The sequence below is a fragment of the Setaria viridis genome, chromosome 9, assembly GCF_005286985.2.
Source record: "Setaria viridis chromosome 9, Setaria_viridis_v4.0, whole genome shotgun sequence".
NCBI classification, from domain to species: Eukaryota; Viridiplantae; Streptophyta; class Magnoliopsida; order Poales; family Poaceae; genus Setaria; species Setaria viridis.
The window spans coordinates 49,366,201-49,389,811 of NC_048271.2; the positions used below are offsets into that span (position 1 = coordinate 49,366,201).

At 44.6% G+C, this 23,611-nt stretch overlaps 5 protein-coding genes across 5 annotated transcripts; all 5 read right to left on the reverse strand.

Annotated features, from left to right (window-relative positions):
- Positions 1-2,268: 2,268 nt before the first annotated feature.
- LOC117835953 (deoxymugineic acid synthase 1) lies at positions 2,269-4,826 on the reverse strand. The gene is made up of 4 exons (XM_034715289.2): positions 4,421-4,826; positions 3,064-3,307; positions 2,790-2,969; positions 2,269-2,697 (listed from the first exon to the last, which is right to left on the reverse strand). The coding sequence occupies exons 1-4, from the start codon at positions 4,714-4,716 to the stop codon at positions 2,473-2,475; spliced, it is 945 nt and encodes a 314-aa protein (XP_034571180.1). The 5' UTR covers positions 4,717-4,826; the 3' UTR covers positions 2,269-2,472.
- Positions 4,827-6,090: 1,264 nt separating this feature from the next.
- LOC117836563 (transmembrane 9 superfamily member 3) lies at positions 6,091-10,554 on the reverse strand. Its single transcript, XM_034716017.2, has 7 exons — positions 10,280-10,554; positions 9,799-9,839; positions 9,115-9,700; positions 8,025-8,162; positions 7,754-7,910; positions 7,186-7,670; positions 6,091-6,744 (listed from the first exon to the last, which is right to left on the reverse strand). Exons 1-7 carry the CDS (start codon positions 10,432-10,434, stop codon positions 6,525-6,527), a joined length of 1,782 nt encoding a protein of 593 aa, XP_034571908.1. The 5' UTR covers positions 10,435-10,554; the 3' UTR covers positions 6,091-6,524.
- Positions 10,555-11,276: 722 nt separating this feature from the next.
- Positions 11,277-20,000, reverse strand: LOC117836562 (anaphase-promoting complex subunit 6). The gene is made up of 16 exons (XM_072291086.1): positions 19,536-20,000; positions 18,851-18,985; positions 18,690-18,767; positions 18,425-18,460; positions 17,464-17,509; positions 16,930-17,009; positions 16,663-16,838; positions 16,448-16,573; positions 16,098-16,172; positions 15,250-15,375; positions 14,806-14,875; positions 14,266-14,348; positions 13,608-13,721; positions 13,043-13,142; positions 11,906-11,941; positions 11,277-11,612 (listed from the first exon to the last, which is right to left on the reverse strand). Exons 1-16 carry the CDS (start codon positions 19,911-19,913, stop codon positions 11,514-11,516), a joined length of 1,758 nt encoding a protein of 585 aa, XP_072147187.1. The 5' UTR covers positions 19,914-20,000; the 3' UTR covers positions 11,277-11,513.
- A 431-nt stretch (positions 20,001-20,431) lies between these two features.
- Positions 20,432-21,456, reverse strand: LOC117840414 (uncharacterized). Its single transcript, XM_034720918.2, has one exon. The coding sequence runs from the start codon at positions 21,371-21,373 to the stop codon at positions 20,777-20,779; it is 597 nt and encodes a 198-aa protein (XP_034576809.1). The 5' UTR covers positions 21,374-21,456; the 3' UTR covers positions 20,432-20,776.
- A 1,226-nt stretch (positions 21,457-22,682) lies between these two features.
- LOC117835777 (uncharacterized) lies at positions 22,683-23,327 on the reverse strand. The gene has a single exon (XM_034715100.2). The coding sequence runs from the start codon at positions 23,253-23,255 to the stop codon at positions 22,683-22,685; it is 573 nt and encodes a 190-aa protein (XP_034570991.1). The 5' UTR covers positions 23,256-23,327.
- Positions 23,328-23,611: the final 284 nt, after the last annotated feature.

Here is a 23,611-nt window from a genome sequence, read left to right on the forward strand (position 1 = left end):
TTAGATCAATTCATCACATCTCGACAAGGACACACTTGCTAATAGCGATGGAAGCCGAACAAACCGGCTTTCACCCCATTACAAGTTTCGTCACGGCAATACGTGTATTATATATTTTTTTCTCGGTAATTTTGAATCAAGAAAGCAAACGGAGGAATTTTGAATCAAGAAAGCAAAATGAGGAGAAGGAGAAGCAAGTGAAGGAAGCGGGAGAAAAAAAATAAAATGTAGAAAAAAGATCCAACACAGGGGTTTGAACAGTTCAAAGATGATAAGTTTAATTTGCAAGTATATATCCTCCGAAAATCTTACTCCAAGATTCTATCAGCAAATTAATAGACGTGACAAAGCAGCTATATCTCTCACAGTACGGCATTTACATCCATAACCGAAAGGAAAGAAAAGTTAAAAAGGAGTTAGATCAATTCATCACATCTTGATAAGGACACTTGCTAATAGCGATGGAAGCCGAACAAACCGGCTTTCACCCCATTACAAGTTTCGTCACGGCAATACGTGTATTATATATTTTTTTCTCGGTAATTTTCAATCAAGAAAGCAAAGTGAGGAATTTTGAATCAAGAAAGCAAAGTGAGGAGAAGGAGAAGCAAGTGAAGGAAGCTGGAGAGAAAAAATAAAATGTAGAAAAAAGATCCAACACAGGGGTTTGAACAGTTCAAAGATGATAAGTTTAATTTGCAAGTATATATCCTCCGAAAATCTTACTCCAAGATTCTATCAGCAAATTAATAGACGTGACAAAGCAGCCATATCTCTCACAGTACGGCATTTACATCCAGAACCGAAAGGAAAGAAAAGTTAAAAAGGAGTTAGATCAATTCATCACATCTCGACAAGGACACACTTGCTAATAGCGATGGAAGCCGAACAAACCGGCTTTCACCCCATTACAAGTTTCGTCACGGCAATACGTGTATTATATATTTTTTTCTCGGTAATTTTGAATCAAGAAAGCAAAGTGAGGAATTTTGAATCAAGAAAGCAAAATGAGGAGAAGGAGAAGCAAGTGAAGGAAGCGGGAGAAAAAAAATAAAATGTAGAAAAAAGATCCAACACAGGGGTTTGAACAGTTCAAAGATGATAAGTTTAATTTGCAAGTATATATCCTCCGAAAATCTTACTCCAAGATTCTATCAGCAAATTAATAGACGTGACAAAGCAGCTATATCTCTCACAGTACAGCATTTACATCCAGAACCGAAAGGAAAGAAAAGTTAAAAAGGAGTTAGATCAATTCATCACATCTCGACAAGAACACTTGCTAATAGCGATGGAAGCCGAACAAACCGGCTTTCACCCATTACAAGTTTCGTCACGGCAATACGTGTATTATATATTTTTTTTCTCGGTAATTTTAAATCAAGAAAGCAAAGTGAGGAATTTTGAATCAAGAAAGCAAAGTGAGGAGAAGGAGAAGCAAGTGAAGGAAGCTGGAGAAAAAAAATAAAATGTAGAAAAAAGATCCAACACAGGGGTTTGAACAGTTCAAAGATGATAAGTTTAATTTGCAAGTATATATCCTCCGAAAATCTTACTCCAAGATTCTATCAGCAAATTAATAGACGTGACAAAGCAGCTATATCTCTCACAGTACGACATTTACATCCAGAACCGAAAGGAAAGAAAAGTTAAAAAGGAGTTAGATCAATTCATCACATCTCGACAAGGACACACTTGCTAATAGCGATGGAAGCCGAACAAACCGGCTTTCACCCCATTACAAGTTTCGTCACGGCAATACGTGTATTATATATTTTTTTCTCGGTAATTTTGAATCAAGAAAGCAAAATTGCTCGGCGCCATCCATGATAGCGCCAAGCCTTGGCGCCAAGGCTTGGCACCATCATGGATGGCGCCAAGCCCCCGCCACGTCGGATTCCGCATCAGCAGCTGCGCATGGACCTTAGCGCCAGGATGGCTGGCGCCGAGACGTGTAAGCTTGGCGCCAGCGTGGATGGCGCTAAGCTAAGGGTCCATTTTTGGAATTGGTTCCGCCAGGGACGTATTTGTGAGAATCTTTCAAAAAAGGGCTAAAAACAAAAAAGTCGGGTCGCATGTAGGTCTAGGCCGCCATTCCGGAGAGACTGGGCGGCGACGGGGAGGGCGAAGCGAGCCAATTTGTCCATGCGCGCGCGCGTACTCGCGGCGGTTTCCATGCGATTAACTTGCTAGTTCGGTCTGTTTCGCGGCGCTCTGCCTCTGCGCTCGGTGCTTCTGCCGCGCCGCAAGCAATGTAGTAGTACTCCGTACATGATAACCATCTACTGTTTATTGTGTTTGGTGATCGGTAGTTCAGTACCCATGATCCTCCTTATTTAATTTGACACACTGGAAACTAAAGCAGCATTCTGTTGCAGCCACGACGGTCGCTTGCAGGAACGGGCCGGACAGGTGACAGAAAACGCGACGCGTTGGAAGCTCGTCGATCAGCCACGCATGGCAGGGCGAACGTCATATCTCGCCGTCCCAGAGCTCCTCGAGTGACTTGTACTGCCCGTTCTCGGAGATGTAGCGGCGGCCCTGGTTGATCTTCCGCTGGGGGATCTTGCTGATCCGCTGCCTCTCCTCCTCCGTCAGCTCCCAGTCCACGATGTCCAGGTTCTCCTTCATCCGCGACTCGTCGAAGCTCTTCACGATCAGGCAGTCCCCTTGCTCGTACACCCACCTCAGGCACACCTGTTGCATCCAAAGATTAAAAAAAAAACACCCCGTCAGTGACCAGCTCATGCATTGCATCTCGATCTGTAATTGTAGGCGAGATGACGTGCCTGGGCGACGGTTTTGCCCTTAGACTTGGCGATCTCGTGCAGGACGCCGGAGTCCATCACCGAGTCGCTGCCCCAGTGCGTGCCCTTGGCGCCCAGCGGCGAGTAGGCACACAGCTGGATGCCCTTGTCCCTGCAGAACTCCCTCAGCTTCCTCTGTTGCCACACGGGGTTGATCTCAACCTGCATTTCCCGAAAGGTGAGCTTGCCAATGATCTCCATGTTACATTTCCACACTGGGTTGATTTCAACCTGCATTTCCAGCGTGTCAACAGACCTGGTTGACTGCAGGCGGGATGGTGGCGAAGGAGAGCAGGGTCTCGAGCTTCTTGCAGGAGAAGTTGCAGACGCCGATGGACTTGGCGAGGCCCAGGCGGTGGCACTCCTCCATGGCCGCCCACACGCCCCGCATGTCGAACGGCTCGAAGTCCTCCGGCGTGAAGGGGGCCGTGAACCTCCCGGCCTTCATGGTCACGGGCCAGTGGACCATGTACAGGTCCACGTACTCCATCTGGAGATTGCTGCATTGCAGCATATACAGGAACTCGTCAGAACCAAATCGTGATTATTCAGCAGCAGCTTTGCACTGGCAGGGGAGTTTTAAATAAGTTTAGTCTGTTTCGTTTTGAACTATGGTTGTTTGACCGAGAGGTATTCGGGGGAAAACTCTTCATCTGCTGATCTGCAGATCTCCTACACGCTGACAGTGAAGTCCCTGTTGGAAATATTTGAAAACTGAATAGCATATGAATCCCCTACTTTCCTCAACTGTTTGAAAACATCCAACTATTCAGTATTCTCTTATGCAAGCTTGAGGACTAAAGTGATATAAATTGATTTTTTTTTGCTTCCCTATCCTAGCGTAGGGAAACAATCCATGCATAGAACAGAAAATTTTACAGTCCTTTTGAGGTGCCAAAATTGACACTAGCATAGCAAGCATGGTACTTCTTGGTCCCTCTGAAAAGAGAGTAAAAAAGAGCTCAGACGAAACATTACACCACATGCAACGAAGTGGGCCTTGGTGTATATGACAATAGGACAGCTGGCAGTGGCAGCCTGGCAGGCACGTCAGAATCTAACTGTTCCACCCAAATGTACTAACATGATACTCCACAGTCGAAGGGAAGAGATTAAAAGCAGAAAAAAAAACTTATAGCAGAAACGGCACGAAGGAACCACCACCAACTCCTTATACAGATTCTTGTCAGACATTTCGTTCAAAAAAGATTCTTGTCCTTAAAACTGGCAGTAAGGTTAAGTTTGTGTCCGGAAGTGTCCAAAACCCATCACTAGCGTTTGTCTCGTACGTACAGTACTAAAATCACATAACTACAGTTTTTTCTTATAAAAAAAAATCACCAACTACACTTCCCAAAGATAAAATAAAAAATCCCATCTCCGTGATTAAAAAAAACTCGCATTGCTGCAGAATCGGGGGCAACGTTATCACTTCGGAAGTGGCACTTCCTATCCCAAATCCGAATCACATACACCAGTACTATAACAGAATCGTCAACGAGCATCTTCCGCATGTAGATCGTTGCAACTAGCTACGAGTTCGTACGCAGCGCGACAGCGAAATTCTCGCAAAAATCTTTTTTGGGGGGGTCAAGCAAAGCAAGTCAGCGCACCTGAGCGTCTTGCGGAGGGCCGGGAGCACCCTGTCGGGGTGGGCGTCGGCGCACCAGACCTTGGAGGTGACGAAGATCTCGTCGCGGGAGGCGACGACCCCCTCGCGCACGGCCTCGGCGGCGGCCTCCCCGATGGGCGCCTCGGTGGCGTAGTGCGCGGCCGTGTCGAAGTGGCGGTAGCCCAGCATCATGGCGCGGAGCGCCGCGGCGCGGACGGCGTCCGGTCGGGGCCCCTGCACCGCCGTGCCCAGGCCGATGCGCGGCAGCCCGCACGGGGATCGCCCGGCGGCGCTCATGGTGTCCCCAACCCTCTCAAGTCTCAACCCTCGCGGCGCGCGTGGAGTCGTGTCTTGACTCTTTTGAGTGTCGACACCTCTTAATTCTGTTGATGTCCTGATACATACCGGCACGGCATATATATACATACACCAAACACCTCTGGGGGTGTGGGGCTGGCGCTGTAGAGTGGAGTACTTGACGGACGTGTCTTGCTTGATTGATTTTCCCCTTTGATTCCGTCACGTTTTGTGGGGATGTAACGTGCGGATTTTATTTACCTGCTTGCATTGGTTGGTGTCATTTCCAATTTCCAATGGAGAAAGGAAGAACAGAGATGGACTCCGGTCACCACCACCAAGGTCGAGGGAGAGGCCCAGGTCATGCCATCCTGCGTTGTGTCACGAGGGAGACCGGGCAGGTTCACGCCGTCCGTCCCAGCGGCCCCGCGCTGCGTCACCGTGTAGGCATGCGCTCGACACCTCCGGAGTCTGGACAAGTGGGCATCCATATCCGACAGGAAGCTTTGGATTTTGCTATATACTCGTATCTGTGGGTTTCAGGCTCCGACGCGAAAGGCATGAGCTGCGCTGGGGTTTGCAAGTTTGCAACAGCAACATCACTGCAGTCTGCGGTGCTTACCGGAAAGTCTGAATCCTGGACATGTAGCATTCGGCTCGTACAGTACCACCAGGGAGAAAAGGAGGAGGATCAGTACAAAGATGAGCGGCATCTGTCAATCGCATCGTCAGCCTATCGCCTTCATGCTAGCCGCTTTCCTGCCACTTGGCAGCTGCAACTGCGACGTGTGCGCAACTAGCAGAGCATGTTTATCCTCGTAAGTTAGGCCTGGTTTGGTTTACCCTACTTAAAAATTTTTAAGCACCCGTCACATCGATGTTTAGATACTAATTAGAAGTATTAAACGTAGACTACTTACAAAATTCACTACATAAGCGGAGGCTAAACGACGAGACGAATCTATTAAGCCTAATTAGTCTAATTAGTCCATAATTTGATAATGTGTTGCCTAATTAGTCTAATTAGTCCATAATTTGATAATATGTTGCTACAGTAAATATTTACTAATGATGGATTAATTAGGCTTAATAGATTCGTCTCGCCGTTTAGCCCCCCTCCACTTATGTAATGAGTTTTGTAAATAATCTACATTTAATACTCCTAATTAGTATCTAAACATTCGATGTGACATGTGCTAAAAATAAGCAAACGGAACCAAACAGCCCCTTGGACAATGTATTGCGGAGAACTTAAGTAAAAGTTAATCGAAACATGAGCATGCTGGAAAAGCGGATTGGCCAAGGACAGCAGGGGCCCAGCCTGAGTCCACAATCCTATGAAAGCTGATAAATTTTGAAGACACAAAAAGCTCATGAGTACAAAAAATGACCGCCATTTTAACAGTTCACAATGAAGCAGTGAATACACGTATAAATGGACTTGCCCCTCAAGTGGCATCGTCTCTACACATCTGTTATTTTGCTTTAGAGCACAAGACAACACAACACGGGTACTCCACAGATATTCAGGCATGTCATGGTTCCAACAAATGTTATGGTACTGTCTGACGTCACTAGGAGATGGTACATAGGGCGAAGGAAAAGACGATCTTTATCACAGCAGTGGCATAAACATAACAAATTTATAGGTTCATTACCTGTTTCTATAAATAATGGCCTAATCTGAAACACGGCAATCTCTAGCTGCTCCTGTTGCACGCGAGAGCTAACCTTTTCTATATTTGGGACTTCTTAGTAGCACCAAAAACGGGTACAACTCTGCTGCTCTTCATCTTCCAACAGACAGCTCACTCACACTTGATGGATTTGTATATGTGGCGGACAAAGAACAAGGCGGCACGGAAGCCCACCATCCCGAGCATCAAGAAGAATGCATAGCAGATGCAGGCCATGTAGCCAAAGAAGAAAGAGGTCTGCATGAAGCCAGACATGTCTGATCGTGCATAGTAGTAGTACAGGCAGTAGCCATATACAAAGAAACCGGTTGATCCTCCACATAGGAACGACCTGTATTAGTAAAGGCCAAAAAATTCCGAAAGGGTCAGCACAGCATCCAACTGTAATCCACGAACAGGAAAAAAAGGAGGTAAAACAGCTCTTAATTGAGCAACCATTCTACATTTTGCAAACAGCTTAAGGCATTAAGTATTGCACGCTTGAATGTCTCTAACGGATTTCAGGCAGCAACTGACAGTCATTTAGAAACATATGCTATAACTGAACACTAGTACTCTAGTAGGAATTATAGCATAAACATAATGCTTCTAGGTGCTCGCAAAATGTAGAAAAGTTGAAGTAGGTTAGTAGCATACAAACTAGTATGAATGATTGCTACCCGATTCACCTTTTGTCCTTCTCTCAAGTTATTTTCAAAAAAAAAAAGTGAACAGTAATGCACTCAACTAAATATTCATTCAAAAGCACGATTAAAGGGGAAAATAAATGTACCTCCACCACCACTCATGGTCTTCAGCAGCAAGCTGGAAGTACGTCAGTGCAACAGTGATGAAAGCAGTGACGATAAGGAGGATGATAAAGACTATAAAGAGAATGCTGTAGATCGTGTAAATCCTGTGGCCCCAAACACTAGCAAAGATGTAGTACAGCTCAATGTATATGGCACTGAAAGGCAAAAACCCAGCCATAGCCATCTGGGGAATTGTTTGCCGGTACCAGGGCAGTGGAGGAATCTCCCTGGGGTATTTAGTGGTGCGGCAAGGAGCTTGGAATTCAGTTTTGCTGTTTTTACCAGCAATACCTCCCAAAACAAGCAAAGGAAATGTCACCAAGGTCCAGATGAGCACAATGACACAGATCGTGCCAAAGGGCAATGCTGCTGTTGCACTATAAGCAATAGCAACTGTGTTCAAGAAACAGAATGTCAGGAAGAGAGGTCCACAAAACAGGCATCCTGTCAATAGCAAGTTCCTCACCTGAAAAGAGACATAAAATGGCAAAATTATTACTATGACAAAGCGTATTTGAATTTGGTCCATACATATAAGGTTGTACATACCCAGTTTGTCCCCTCCAGCTGACAATAGAAAGAGGTAGCAATGTATCCAGCAATTCCTGAAGTGAGCGCATAGATGACAACCAATGCAGTAAACAATGCACCACGGTTGTAAGGGTAGAATACTCCAACAAGTGCAAGCAGGAATATAAAGGTTGTGCTGCAGAGGTGCACAAAAAGATTGTTAGATGTCTGCATGTCAAAACATATGGAGGAATAGTTTCAGCTCTGCAAAAAAAAATTATAAACAGAAAAAATAGCTACAGGCACTTACAGGGCAAATAATTGAGTTCCTGTACCAAGAGCAGCAGAAAATAGTGACTTATTCTTGGGGAACCGGAAGACATCACCATGGATATACTTCCACCCAGACTCTTCTTGGTCATCAGCTGCTTCCTCATCATGGGCATACCTTCAGTGAAAACATACAGTTTTAAATAACATACAGAGGAATATGTGACTGAATTTATCATGCTAACACATGAACTAAAAAGGGCGTACACGATGCTGAAAGCTCCCACACAAGGTGAGGTCTGGGGAAGGGAATTTCTAGACCGACACCCTAGCTTAGTTTTGCAAGGAGGCTGGATCAAACCCAGGACCCTCCAGGCCACAAGTTGATACTTGAGAAACTCTAACGTGTCATGCAGTATCACAAAATAACATGGTTTAAACAGTCCACAAGGTCTAAAGTCTAATCAGGACAATGAAGAGATAGGTCCGAAACACTTTCTTGATGGGACATCATTTGTTTCAAACCAAACAGTTTCTTATTTCACCATGCATTTTCATGATTTACGAATACAGGACATCATTCAAAAAGACCTATGAGTAACGCAAATTAAGCCAATGCTGCATTTCGATAGATGGTAGATATAATAACCTTTAGAAGCATGTTGAACTAAGATGGATTCAGTTCCACTGAAAGATACTAATTAGTAGTTACACACTGCATCCTATCTTACCAAAATATTTACAGGTAGAACTTTAAGGACAGGAGATTGCATTGAGGATTTTTTTTTCAGCCTGTGATATACAGCAAGCAATTCCTCCAGTACATAACATATACAAATGAAACAAGTATTATTTGATTGGATGTGGAATCCATGAAGTTAGCTTTTACTGAAAGAAATAGATGTAAAAATACTGTAGTAATCCAAAACAAATCACTAAAATGCAATGCAAAGGAAATGAAAATTTTCCGTAAGAGAACAAATCATACGGTTATTGTGTTTCTTTCTATTATGGCAATGCAATGGAAATGGAAAATTTTCTAGCTTGTTTATGATAGAAATGGTTATCTGCAAGCATGCAATTATTATTCATATTCAGTTCACAGACAAATGAAAATGGGAGGCCCTTACTTGACAAAATCATTCTTCAGTACTCGCATGAGGATCGTTGCAAGGAACCCTGTGAGGAGGAGGACTGTAACACAAGAGTTTATAATCGAGAACCAATGAACCTCCAGGTGGTGTGGCAAGTTGGAGGAGCTGGAATACTTCTCCATCCTCTTCTCAAATGGTGTAAGTGTCTCCTTCCACTTGACCGAGTAAAGGAATTCCACATTGGTCTCCTTATCCTCCGTCAGGTCAACCAATGCACTCTGATCAGTGTGCACATTGATCTCGATCACCCGGTCATTGTTGAAGAGGATATCGAAGATGATGTGCTTGTATAGGTAGTACTTCCACTCGCTCGGGTCAGCCTTGCCTTCCTTATCAACTTTACCAATGAAACCCCATAGTGGGAGATCATCATAGTACATCTGGAAGTAGTAGTCCTTAGCTACTGCATTCCGGAACTTGGCCACATCCTCCGTGGTGAGCTTCTTTGAGCAAACCGACCTGGAGTCAAGGTCCACACGGAAATCAAGCTTATAAGGTGCATCGACCAGCCGATCCCCATTAAGGACCTCACCCAGGGCCTCGCTCTTCTCCCTCACTTTCTCTGCAGCAGATACAGTCTATTAGCAAAACTCCAATTTGAGAAATCAATCGCTGTTAGCTTGGTAGTGACCAGAAGACTTGAAATTAACACAAACTGACCAGGAGAGCAGAAAGGCAGGTCGAAGTACCGATACGTCTCACTGCAAGAAAAAGGAACACAGCGTAAGCATGACAACCCCATAACTGCAAAGCCTAATAGCCTGTATGAAAATTTGTTTTCCTTTACATACAGATCCAACACCTAACAGTAACAGATTCACAGCAGCCCAGCAGTAGAATGGATAATTGGCGCTAAAACCTATACAAGCCTAGTATGAACCAAATTAAACCCTGTAAGAAGGTCCTGTTTCTAGTTAATCGATTGCAGTTCCATCCGATTGTCATTACAGTTCCCGGTTTCCTCTCCTAGATCTCGGAAAACCTGTCGGCGTTGACCAAACCGACACAATCCCCACCCCAACACATTGCTCCACGAGATCGGGCAGGCACAACACGCACTTCGGACAAATCCGAGGAGCCCGATCCCTCCCGAGCGCCCGGGAACGACGTCCAGACAGGGATCTGAGGGGCGGGGCCTCACCTGGGGTTGTGGAAGGGGCCGACCTTGTTGGCGTAGAGCGGGACGGGCTCGCCGGCCTTGTAGCGGTGGTCGGAGCCGTCAGCCGCCACGCCGCCGGCCGCCGCGAGGGCGAGGAGGGCGAGGAGGGCCGCGGCCGCGGCCGGCGAGGCCGCCATCGCTCTCGTCGGGCGGCGTTGACGAGGGAGGCGGGGCGAGGAGGGTTTGGGGGTGGAAGAGAGACGGAGACGGGGGGCGGAGAGATCTGAGACTTGCGGGATTGCGAGTGGCGCTTTGCTTGCTGCTTAATAGAGAGGGACGGACGGGAAGGAAGGGATGGGGGAGATCTGGGGGCCGGGCGGGGACGCGGGGGTTGGCCTCCTGGGATGGCGTTGTCACTTGTCAGGTTGGGTGGTGGAAGGTGGCGACGGAGCGTATTGGTCCGCGAGCGAACCCACATTTTGGTGCGTCGGTCGGTTTGACACCATCCTAGCGGCCGGTTGAGTCCAACTCAAGTTTCTGCGCGCCCTTTTCCCCGTCTCAGATCCTGGGAACCAGTCCTGCCAAAGACTTTTTTTATTATACCAGTACAATTATAGCTGAAAAATTATACCAGTACCTTATAAAGAACTGTTTTCTGGACGTATATATGATTATTCATAAATCCCCAATCTTATTCAACTATAATGGCTGGAAGTTCCAGATCCACTGAGAGTTAAATGTACATCGAGATTTGAGCTAAGGTCGTCGCCCTCCAGCGACCAATGACAGCTCTTAGCGCGAGCGGGAGGAACTACACCAAGTGGGACAACCTCCGAAATCTGCAGAAGCATGCCAAACTAAGTACTCAGCAGAGTTCTAATCATTGTCCTCAGCCAAGACCTTTTGCCATTTTTACCCAAGTTCAGTCAAAGAATAATAGAACCAAGCCCATAGTGATGTCTTGACCTTTGATTCCACAACCCTCCAAACAAATGCTAGGCATACCAATGCATGCACAAAGCTTAATAATCCTAAAACAGAATCGAAATGTTGGAGTCAAATAAATAAATATTCTTCATCGTGAATGAATTGGGTGTATTTACATAAGTACAAGGTAAAAAAATTGCATTACAACCAGTCTGAAGTGACTGGAATGAACTTGAGCAATTACAGATTGTACAACATCTTTACATATGATTGGTTACTAACCCTGTAGGCAGAACAATACCCTAACCGTACGACAGCACTTGCTCCGATTTGCAAGTACCGACTAAACCTAAACTATTCTTCTACGAGCAGTGCTGTGGCAGCTGGACTCGAGAGCATACGTTAGCATGTCTGTGCAAAACTGGTCGTCTGGTTTCAACCACAGAGCCTGGCCAAAACAAAAACAAAAAACAAAACACACATGAGAAAACTACTGATCAACAAGCTTCTGTTGCATAAATGCAAAGGACACAGCTGGCAAAAAGGAGTTGGTCCCCATTACCCAACAGGTCGATTAGCAGATGGTTTTGGTATGAGTTGCAGGACATGAATTAACGAAGTAAAAGCATACGGAATTCCAGGAAAGATATATCAACATTAAATAATACTATTTTGGCATAACCAGCAGCATGTACTTGCTTAATTAGAATTGGTAAACTAGGAATGCTAAAAAGGACATACCTTGTGGTAATAATTTATGGCAGCCTCAAAATTGTCCTGCATCAAGAAAAGAAAGCATGCATAAGTTTCAGATAAACTCTGGATATATAACATAATTCCTTAGTCTTGACCAGTCAACCTAGAACATAAAAACTTACTCCCTCCATCCCAAAATAAGTGTCCATTTAGAAAAATTTCAGACACATTAGTAGTGATGAGAAATGTCTATGTTGCCCCTAATAACTATACTAATTGCGATTGAAAATCGTGTTGTCTGTTTAGTTTTCTAGATCATAAATAAATGCACGTGCATTGGAACTAGAGAAATAACATCAATTGATCATTTGATTGGCTCCACGCGCTTTTCCATATGTTTTCTTTATTGGTGTGAGTGTTGCTTTAATTTGATGAGGTTTACTAGGAGGTAAAAGAACACTCTTTGTGGGACAAATTTTAGTGTCTAAATGACGCTCCTTGCGGGACGGAGGGAGTATATGTCTACTTTCTATTGAAATCAAGTTGTAACTTTCTTCTGTCTAATTTTGACACAGGAACTTATTTTCAACAAACTGCCAGTGCAATCAGCAAGCTTGCACCAAGCCCAACCTATTATTCTGTGGTTCTTATTTGTAAGAGAAACTCCAAACAACGGCATCCATACTTAAGTACTTAACTATTACCTAACTGAAGCATCAAGGTGCATGTAGTTGTGGGCTTATGGCTTAGCTTTGCTGAATATCAATGCCAACTCTGTTGGTCCCAAACCAGCTCAAACCGCAAATCAATCCAGATTCCAGACCAGACCAGTGGAACTGGTTTTGAATGGGTTCACTAGTTTCCTGGTTAAAAACTGCATCATCATAAGCAGGTTCATGCTGTCTGGACTGCATGAACCTGCACCATCCAACCCAAGCAAACCAAACCCACCCAGTTAAAACTGGTCAGCTAAAGGTTAGTTTTGTAAACCACACCAAACAGCCTTAAACCGTGTATGAACAGGCCCAATCAATGGACCTAAAATCAATCCAGATAGATGAAGCTAAATTTTCACACACAGCAACCTCCAGCCTATATCAACATATTTATAATATGTCAAGACGGCATCGCAGCATAAAAACATTGTACAGAACAACAAATTTAAGAGGATCAGAAAAATACCATAAGATGGTAAGTATAAGCAAGACCAGCGAATGCGCTCAAGCTTTTGGTTGGAAAAGTGAGTGCCTTTTCATAATATGACACTGCATTATCATATTTCCTGTTCAAACAATAAAATGTTAAATCATGGATGATAGTTTAATAAGAGCTAATAATAAAAGAAAAGGGGGACAGCAAATGCTCTTGATGTGAGAAAGCACAAAAAACATGTATACAATATATGGTAAAGTTATAATGTGATTGACAGCGTTACATTGACTGTAAAGACAAAGAAATACTACATATTCAATTGGATGTGGTGACCCAAAAACAAACGTGATGATTTCTTGAAATTTATAAAAAGAATGAGCAAGCAAACAGCTGCAGTTGCATACTTTCAAAACTACGATACTTAATTCAATTCCACAAACTACTTGCCATTTCCATGCATAAAATGAAATTCATCAACTGAGAAGGTAAGCACGGTCAGCACCGGCAAGAATCTAGCTGAATACAGATATACAAGCTCCAAGAACACAAGAACTTCATAAAAACTCATAGCAAAATGTCACAGTTTATCAATTACTTGAGTTTCCGAAGTGCGTGCCCAAGATTCACCAATGTTGGCTCCCACATTTCATTCTGAGAGGATGAAGTATGGCCCAGTGTCAACTCAAAAAATTGAACTGCCTTTTGATACCTAAATATTGAACAAACAAGTCATTTAGCAGTGGGTTGATGGAATTGATATTCTATTAAACAAATTATGACATCTAATTAGATGAAATATCATAAGGAATTCAGTGCTGAACGGAAAAGTAAATGAGAATTAGTAATGCATACAAGGAAAACCATATTGTATATAAATCAAGTGCATGCTATTAAATGCCTTATCAAACTACAGTGATGAACTGATGATAAATGCAGACAGCAGATTTGCTCCGACTTAAAAGATACTCTGCTTTGCAAGACCAGACATGTCTTATGAAGATGATGTTCTAATTTTAAGAACCACCTAGTCAAGTGTATGTACATCATGGACACTGATTAGCATATTTAACCTATTTTCTTGTTGGCATATTTCATGGCTTCCAAATCTCTATATGGTGCATACAGTTTTTTTTACTTACAAGTACATGTCAAATGGCACTGCTATAATCAACTAGAGAACTAATAAATATAAGAATGATGATTTTCAAGAAAGCAAAGCATCTAAAACCAGAAGCAGAACATGAATTTCTTACTCTTTCATATTATAAGCTACGACGCCCAACTCATTGTATATAAGTGGATCAGATGGGCAAATGGATTTTGCTTGCGTGAAAAACTGCATCAGAGAATACAAAATAATTAGTTTTTATGTGACGCAAATAAGCTTAGTTGACTGGTTGGTAGTAGTATTCATTAGTTGCTATAATCAGAAGATGTAATGCAGGTATAATTAAACAATGGATCTGTTAACAAGCAAAGCTTGATTGAATAAAAGTGAACTGAAGCACTGCTGATAGTAAAACAGCATGAGAATCCAGCTCAAACTTGGCTCATAAAGCTCAAGCCACAATTCAGAAGAGCTGAACTTGAGCTGGTTTGTGTAACACAAGCATCTTCTGCAACCTATTTGAAAGTTTGGAAGTCTACCAATGATAAACACTAGGTGAGGTGACCACAGGATGCAAATTAGTATGGATCACATTATAAGGTACACATAGTTGCTCATTTGCCAGCATTTGAATGAAGTTCATTATAAAAATCAGAATTGATAAGCAGTTGTCAATTAATATTACCTGCTCTGCAAGTTTGAAATTGTGCATCCGCACATATTGCATGCCCATGTACAAAGTTGGCAGATGACATCTGAAGAGATATTATTAGATAGTTAGATGAAAGCTGAAGAGCAGGTATGATATAGATAAGATATCAAATAATTTTATATCCCAAGGTAGACAGCAGGCATCAACCCCAAAAATGTTCACTGTGAAATAGCTAGAACGAAAAGACCTTGCCACAGTTTCAGAAAAGGAACACCACAGGTGTCTTCAAAATAAAAAATGCCAAAAGTTCCCGAACGACAGTACAACAAAGTTCAAACACAATTCCAATGATAAAAGATGAACGTGTCAAAATCAGTACGCAAAGGAAGACAACTTTTTTCTAGACAAAACCATGAATAGTAAGTTGACATCAAGTTCGAATCTTCAAGAAAAAAATAAAGGGAATGGATTACACACCCAGGAAACAACCGAGCTGCTGTCCGAAATGCAGCCATTGCTTGGTCGCCCTCCTCTTGAGCAGCATAAGCAATGCCTGTACCTATCCAAGCAGGAGGAAACGTCCCATCTAACCCTGTAGCTTTGCTGAAAAGAAAAATAGTGCACATTAAACCATAGTACTCCCTCCATTCAAAAATACAGGTCGCTTTACTTTTGTCCTAAGTCAAACTTCTCTAACTTTGACCAAGTTTATAGACAAATACATCAACATCTATAACATCAGATTACCTTCTTTAAATCCATCATGAAATCTCTTGCTAGTGTATTTATTTGGTATTGTAGATGTTAATATATTTTTTCTATAAACTTGGTCAAAGTCAGAGAAGTTTGACTTAGAACAAAACTAAATGTCCTACATTTTTAACAAGCTTTATTACTTCGAATCCTCCCAGTGAACGCAAAGTCGCAAATCTGTGCACCATGCCTTACGACTGCTAAATAACTTTCCTCTTTGCCATATTATAGCATGAAAATTGACAAAAGGAACCGTGGCTCTAGAAGCACGATTACACGGTACTTTTCCAAGTCATAGATTTTTCACAATCTGAAACTGTCTGTCTTCCCCTCTTCTGTGCATTGTTTTAACTCTTAAAGTAAGGTAGTGGCACAAGGTTCTTGTTTTGATACAATTGAGAGAACGACAACATAACAATATTATAGTAAGTGGCCATGATAACATAGCTAGTGCCAGAGTTTCCACGCTAAGAAAGTGATTTTCTTTAAGGTAAAAAATGGCAGAATAATGAATCTACAATGAAAATGATAATGTGGTTACTTGTGAGATTAAGACAGGAAAAGACGATTACCCGAAGTATCTCCGAGCTTGATCATATTTCTTAATGCAGTAGTAATAGCAACCAACAGCAAACCATGAAAGAGCTCTGCAGATGAAACAGAATGGTAATTAGAATTGTTCAATGATCATGATTTACTGCAAACCATCAGGGATGAAAGTTTCCTCCCTGTTTGTGCTACGAAATGAAGTGAGGAATCACTGAATCAGGACATCTAGAAGTAATATTTTTTACAGCATCAGAAAATATATCTTTCTTTCAGAGGAATACCCTCATCTATTGTTGAAAATTAATAGTCAGAATACGAACCATATTGGGTCATGGAGATCAAAAGAATGAATTAATTGAAGATCAATACTTACTTTTGAGGATAATCCTTCACTAAGTTGCAGGCCAAAAGATAAAGATCATTGGAATGACCAAGCTCCATTGCAGCAGCCAAATGAACTAACGTGCACTTTAAATGGAAAGGGTCTCTTTCAAGTAATCTGAGATAGAAATTGCACCACATGGATGTATGAGCAACATTTGTGAGGAAACAAAAAGTGAAACAGAGTGATGAATGCTGCGAACTTACGAAGATGTCAGTTGCCAACATTTTTGGTACTCTCCACTCTGGTGGTAGTATTCAGCTTTGCAGGCCAAAACATCAATGTTATTTTTCAAAGTTTCACCGGAACTCGAGGACGAAATACTGCAAGATTCTCGTTCAAGTTCCTTGAATTTTGCTTCAACTACATATTCTTTTTCATGCTAAAAGGAAGTAAAGAGACCATCAGCAAAAGAAGCATACACAGTTATACATCCATTGTTGAACTTGCATGTGTTGACTTAAGCCAAGTACCTTCCTAATCAAACATGAGTAAAATGCTGATAGCCACCCATCTTCCTTTCTGAATTGCAGAGAGGCCAATAACTCAGATTCTGAAATGCATCATTGCACCATCTTAGTCTCTAAAATGCTGAGAAAATAGCCAAATAAAAATAATTGAACTTAAGTTATTTGACAGAACTGTCCTCACAGATGCATTTCAGGCGTACAATCAGATTCGTCAATCATATCTAGTTGGCAGTATAGAATGTCTAGCCATTTGCAGATTGTAAATTATATCTGCTTAAAAGATGACTGGAGTACATATTTTAACCAGACAATCTATATGGCCACTAGATCATATCCTAAAATGAATGTGCTTCTAAGTTCAAAAGTGTTTGCAGATTATAAGTTCTATCTTCTTAAAGATGACCGGAGTGCATGTTTTAACCAAATAATCTATATGGCCACTAGATCATATCTTAAGTTCAAAAGTGATACAGCACGTAATACTCATTCAAGCTATAAGCAAGCCTCAAGACAAGCCAAAAGGCCATTGAATATTACCTTCCTCACATGTCAACATATAATTATCAACAAGACATTCAAGAGCCTGAAACATATACAAATACAGTTAGGAACCCACAAAAATAGAATACCACGTAGCATTATATCTACTTGCGACACTGTCAACAAGAACTGTAATTGTCAATGTTCAAATATGCGCTAACGCAAGGCAGTGAGTCAAGATCCGTCTAGAGCCTAGGCGGTTATACTTTTAACGGGTGGCTAGATTAATGCCATATTAAATAGAGGAAATTTGTTATGTTAAAACAAAGGTTGACATTTTCTTGCAACCATGACTTCCATGATCATAGTTCATCTTTCTCCATTTCCCACTTTCATACTTAGATCAATTCCTAAACCACTTTAGTCAGAAAAATGCCTAGGTACTAGACAAGGCGATGCTTCTCCACCTAGCTCCTAGGCTGCCTAGTTCCACCTAGGAGTCGCCTTTTGAAACAGAGGTAATTATCAAGAATTCAATAAATGGTTGTGCTTTTATGCAATGCTATGAGTTCATTTATATTTTTCAAATCGAAAGACGCAACAGTAGTAGACAGGGTGTGAAGCTTTATTTGAAACTAAAAGTAAACAGCACTACCGTTCTGCATTATAAGACTCCTGACCACAATATTTGAAAGTTAGGCATGTTAAATTATCAGGTATTTAAGTATTATACTATTATTCAACTGTAGCAAACATACAAAAACAGCATGTGCGTCATGAGGGCCATAGTAGACTCAGCATGCCATACCTATGAGGAAGTTCAGACTGCCCAAGTGAAAAATGTACAAGTCAAAGTAAATATGAAACACATAAAACAATTCAGAATTGGGTGCAAGGTGTGCGTAATACACACAAGTGGAATTAGGTACTATTTGAATTATAGAATTAATAGTGCATGATATTTTCTCATAACAAGAACAGTAATGTCAATAATTTACAAAGCCACTGTTCTTCTCACCTCGTAACACAGAGGATCAGCTTTAATGGCTGCCTTGTACCTGAGATCAAAAGGGGAAGAAAATCATAAAGGAAACCTAGCCGTTCTTATTAGGCACAACAACCTCAACCCCTAAAAGTTTGAAGGGATAAAGTAGCACTGATTCAACTTAAATGTGTGTAGAGAATATATTTTAGCAAATTGCCAGATAAATTATTCAATATATTGATGACAATGCTATTTTGAAATAAACAATCAATTTTAACCAAAAGAAAAACAAGCGAAGGTACCATTGGCGAGCAAGATCACGGTTGTCTAGTGCTTCATAGGCCTTGCCACGTAAGAAACATATAGCTGATTTGATCTGGCAAGCAAGTAATACAGTAATAAACAATCATCATACTAACAACGAGAGAGAGAGAAGAGAGGGAGTGGGCGTCGTCATACGTTGATCTCATGATCTTCAGCATCCTTATCAAAATAAATGTCACTGTCATCATCCTGATCAAGGACCTTTCCATGTTCATCAATTTTTGCATCCCCAAGCATCAACAAACACTGATGCCACTCTTTCAACTCCTCCTAAACAAAGAAATAAAAGTATTTAAGTTGTAGTAGAAGCACAAACATCAGAAACATGCTGCTTTTCCCCCGGAGCACTGTTCATAATTTTCCCACTTAAGAAATTCTGACATCATTCTAACTTCTAAGCAGCAGGAAGACTAACCAAATAAGAATTCAGAAACATACAATCAATTTGTTCGCTGACAGACACAAATCAAGCCAGCCTGTGGCCATGTTTCAGCTTTCACTCCAGGCCCAAAACGAAATTGAAGAACCAGGGACGCAACATATCTTAGCAGATGTCCAATCACTCTCAAAAGTATCCCCCCACAATCGAATCAAACAAATTGTAGTGTTTTATCAGTCAGTTGCAAATGTCCGCAAGGTGTTCGGCCAAAGTACTACCCAAAAACGCCTCACGAAATGCCGAGACCTGCTGCTACAGAATGGAAACCGCAGGACGCCCGGCGACTCAAACAGCTGAGGAACCAAACGCGGCCCTCTCAGTGACACACACGCGTCGCACTCAATGAAAGGAAACGGCGGGGGAAGAGCTCAGCAGTCTTACTAGGCACTTGGCGGCAAGGAATCGGAACCGGAGGTCGCGGAGCAGGCGGGAATTGTTGAGGAGGTGGAGCGCCCGACGGTAGTGGCGGCCGAGGAAGAGCGCCTGCGCGAGCATGTACAAGTCAGCGGGGTCCCCCGTGGCGGCGGCCACCTTGTCGGCGAGGAAGATGGCCGACGAGTACAGGTGCTTCCCGACGCTGTCCCGCACCACCCCGCGCAGCCGCTCCAGCGCCTCCTCCCTCATCTCCGGCGGCGTCGGTGGCTCCTCGGCGGCCTCTCCTACTCTCCTCCGCTTGGGGCTCGGCTCGGCTGCTGCTTCGGCGGGTGGGGAGGAGGAGGTGGGCGGCACGCGAGGGAAACCGAAATTCGTGTCCCGCATTCGAACTAGGGTTCCGGAGCGGTTTCGATGGAAAAACAGGTCGAGCCAGCGATCCGTTGTGTGCCAGTGTGGGTCGACCGGTGAGGCTGTGAGTGACGCCATGCTTTCGCCTTCTTCTTCGCCGCGAGATCTAGTAGATCAGTTGGGCCGGAGTTAGGGCCCACTGGGGTATTTGCTCGAGAGGCCTTTTACGGGTGTTGTAGGCCGGGCCAAGCCCATGTGGTTTGAAATTTGATTTGCAGTTTTCAGCCTGTGCATGTTTTTTACCTTTTTTTTGTGAGGAAAAGAGAGCAATAGTTACATGTTGCAACCAGTGTATGTTGAGGAAATTATTGCATATACTTTGACTTATTTTCTGCTTATTCGTGTTATGAATCCTGCTATTCATATTGATGCACCTTGCTAGTTTTACTGTGTGCTTTGCACAAATCTTGTCGAGTGAGAGTGCTTATGATCTCACGGTTAACTGTTGAGTGTTGTCGATGTTTTATTCCATTGGAACGCTTGACATGAAGACTTTACACTAAAGGATACAGACTTTCTAGAAAGGATTTCGATCACAAAAATTTCTCACGAAAACATAGTAATCATCCTCTAATTCCATTGAGAATCGTCCAATCTAATCAATAATCATAGCATGAGCAAAGCAAATTCTATTTCTCCATACAGCCTGTAAACTGTTGCATTCCTTTTATCAAGTCTTCAGTCTTGCTAGAAACGTCCAAAGTCATTACGGCACATTCGCAGCGCACGCAGCCACCGCACACGCGCGGCACGCGTCCATCCCATCAGAGAGGAGCTAGCGCCGCCGCCGCCGCGCGCACCACCGGCCGGGACGGCGGCGCTCGGTGGAGCCCTCGGACTCACGGAGCATTGACCTGCGTGCCGCACCGCTGGAAATCCGCGATGCGCGGGGGCGGAAAGCTCCCCTGGATCGCCGCCGTCATCGCCGGCCCCGCGGTGGCGGCGCCCAGGGCATTCCGGTGGGCCATGTCGCCGCCGCCGCAGGAGAGGAGGCACCTGGCGATCTGGGAGCACCCCAGGCGGCTGACGATGGTGTAGCTGCCGTTACGGTACAGCTTCATGACGTAGCACTCCTCGTCGCGCACCCCGGTAGCGGGGTCGGCCGGCGGCCCCAGCGACGGCGGCGCGGCCGCGGCGGGAATGGCGGAGGCGGTGGCGGCGGCAGACGTGTCGGCGTCGGCGTAGCAGACGAGGTGGCACTCGTCCCAGTAGATGGGGCAGTACCTGATCAGCAGCGGATTGCGCCCCGTGCAGAGGTAGCAGATGTACATCTCCGTGTCGTCGCGGGGCGACGACGTCGCCGCGCCACTGGTGAACACCGTCGTGTTCACGTCGCCGTCGCCCGCCGGGACGGACGCGGCGGCGGAGGCCGTGGCGTCTACGAGGAGGAGGAGGAGGAGGAAGGCATTGGGGATGGAAGCTGCCGAGAGAGGCATCTGGGGCTGTGGGAGAGACGATGCGCGTTCGTTCCGGACTTCCGGTGTGGGTGAATGAGCTTTGGTGTGTAGTGGCAGGGTGAATCGACAGGGAGACTGCAGATGTAAAGGCTTGCTTGTTCTTGGACTCTTCCTGGAAGGATGAATGCCTGCTATCAATTTGGAATTTGCAACTAACTCAATTCCTACTTTAGAAGCAATCTAGTTCCTGAATTTGGGAGCGTTAACATTTTGGATTGATGCTAGACTACTTGCTTCTCGTTAGTCATCACTCATCACGGATGTAATGTTCAACAGTCAGCAGTGCGTTCGAAGCAGAACTCCACGAATCGGCCCAGATGTATTAGAACCGGCAGAACGTATCGATGAACTGGGCACCAAAATCATCTTGGAGCAATGGGGTCGGAGCATTCCATGTTAACGTTTCAGCGCGTTTTTAACTGAAATCGGTGCCGTCGAGGACACCCGCCATGGCTGGTCGAGTTGTCGTCATCCTTTGGCTCACTCATGGGATTGCCGCTGCCTTTGCTTGTTTCCTGACATGAAAATCGACTCTGGACTGGAGGTACCCACCTGTCACGTACTAGTGTGCGTACTAGCCAGATTACCATTGTTTTTGACCTTTTTCTCAGGCCATGAGAGAACCAAGTTCTAGCAGTCTAGATCCTACTATGTCCTAGGTCTGGTCATGGACACTGCGGAAAGCAATGGTTGCCGTTGAAAGCCCTGCGGTTTTACGAGTCGGCAAAACTGTTGTTCAAAAACAAACCACCGAATCGACAAATTGGGATATTTGTAGCCTGGAATCCTGGTAAGCAGCGGGACTTCACTTCAGAGTTCAGAGTCCGATGTACACCGATCGTTCCTGATTAGTAAAATTCGTTAATTTCTCGGGGGCCGCTGGTGCATGCTTCGATCAATCGATCTGCTGCAGACTACATGTTAAACAGGGCTGTTTCGCAAAATAAATAAAAAACAGGGCTGCCTCGCAAAATAAATAAAAACAGGGGCTGCTTTCATGTCTTCCTTCATGACTGGATATACGAGATCATTCGTTCATTCTGCTAACCTATACGAAGTACGAAATTATTTTGCATTTTAGAATCTTGTTCCCTACAGACATCCAGAATTGTGCGACAAACTCTGTTAGCAACAGGATGCTCCTGCGATCGTGAGTTCGTGATCCACTGTAAGCCTCACACGTAAACGCGTGTGCACGCGCGAGGGGATACGAACATCCGAGTATCCGACGAAGTCCGTTGGACCACCGGACCAAGTACATACGTCGTCGTGGGATCGTCACTCGTGGCTACACGCCGGCGACGGCGCCGCCCCGCGCGGTGAGATGGTCGCCGCACAGCTGGAACTCGGGCAGGCCGTGCGGCAGCGGCCCTCGCGGCGTCGCCACCCCGCCCGCGCCGTGCTCGTCGTCGCCGTTGCCGCACGCGAGGTAGCACGCCGCGGCGGTCGCCCTGCACCCGACGACGTCGACGACGACCCAGCTGCCGTCGGGGTACGCCTTCATGACGTAGCAGTCGTCGGCGTCCCTGCCGCCGCCGCCGCCGCTGGGGGCGGCCACCCCGCGGGGAGGGGAGGGCGGCCGGGACGGGGTCGGCAGCGTCACGCAGGCGACGTGGCAGTCGTCCTGCGCGATGGGGCACCGCCTGATCATCAGGCTCCTGCTCTTGTGGCACAGGTAGCAGGTGTACTGGTGCGAGCCGTTGTGCGCCGCCGCCGCCGCCGGCAACGCCTCGGTGGAGCGGCGCAGCGCCATGGCGGTGGCGTTGATGGACGCCGAGGCATTCGATCCGGCCACCGTGGTCTTTGCGAAGAGGAAGGCGACTACGCATGAGACCTGAACGATGAAGGCCGAGGCAGCCATCGGAGAGGGAGTGCGTGCGTAAAAGTTGAATGACAGACGAGGATCACATGTGCGTGTTGTATATAGGCCGAGGTGGAGTGATGAACCCCTCAAGTTTTTATGGGAAGAAGTAAACGGTGATCAGGGTTTTAATGCTTGCTTCTCCTAGTAGAGAGAAATCAGTCGTTAAACGCATCCGAATCTTGCAGCCCTTTGCAGATACTACCTTTTATGCATATACCCAATTAAAAATTTCTAGTATTTCTAGTGTGTTTACAGCAGAAACGAGTGTATTGTTGTCAGGTTTCAGGTCGATAACGATGTGCCGGAATCGCTAGTCGTCAGTTCGTCACTCGTCAGGGAAGGGGTAGAAGTCA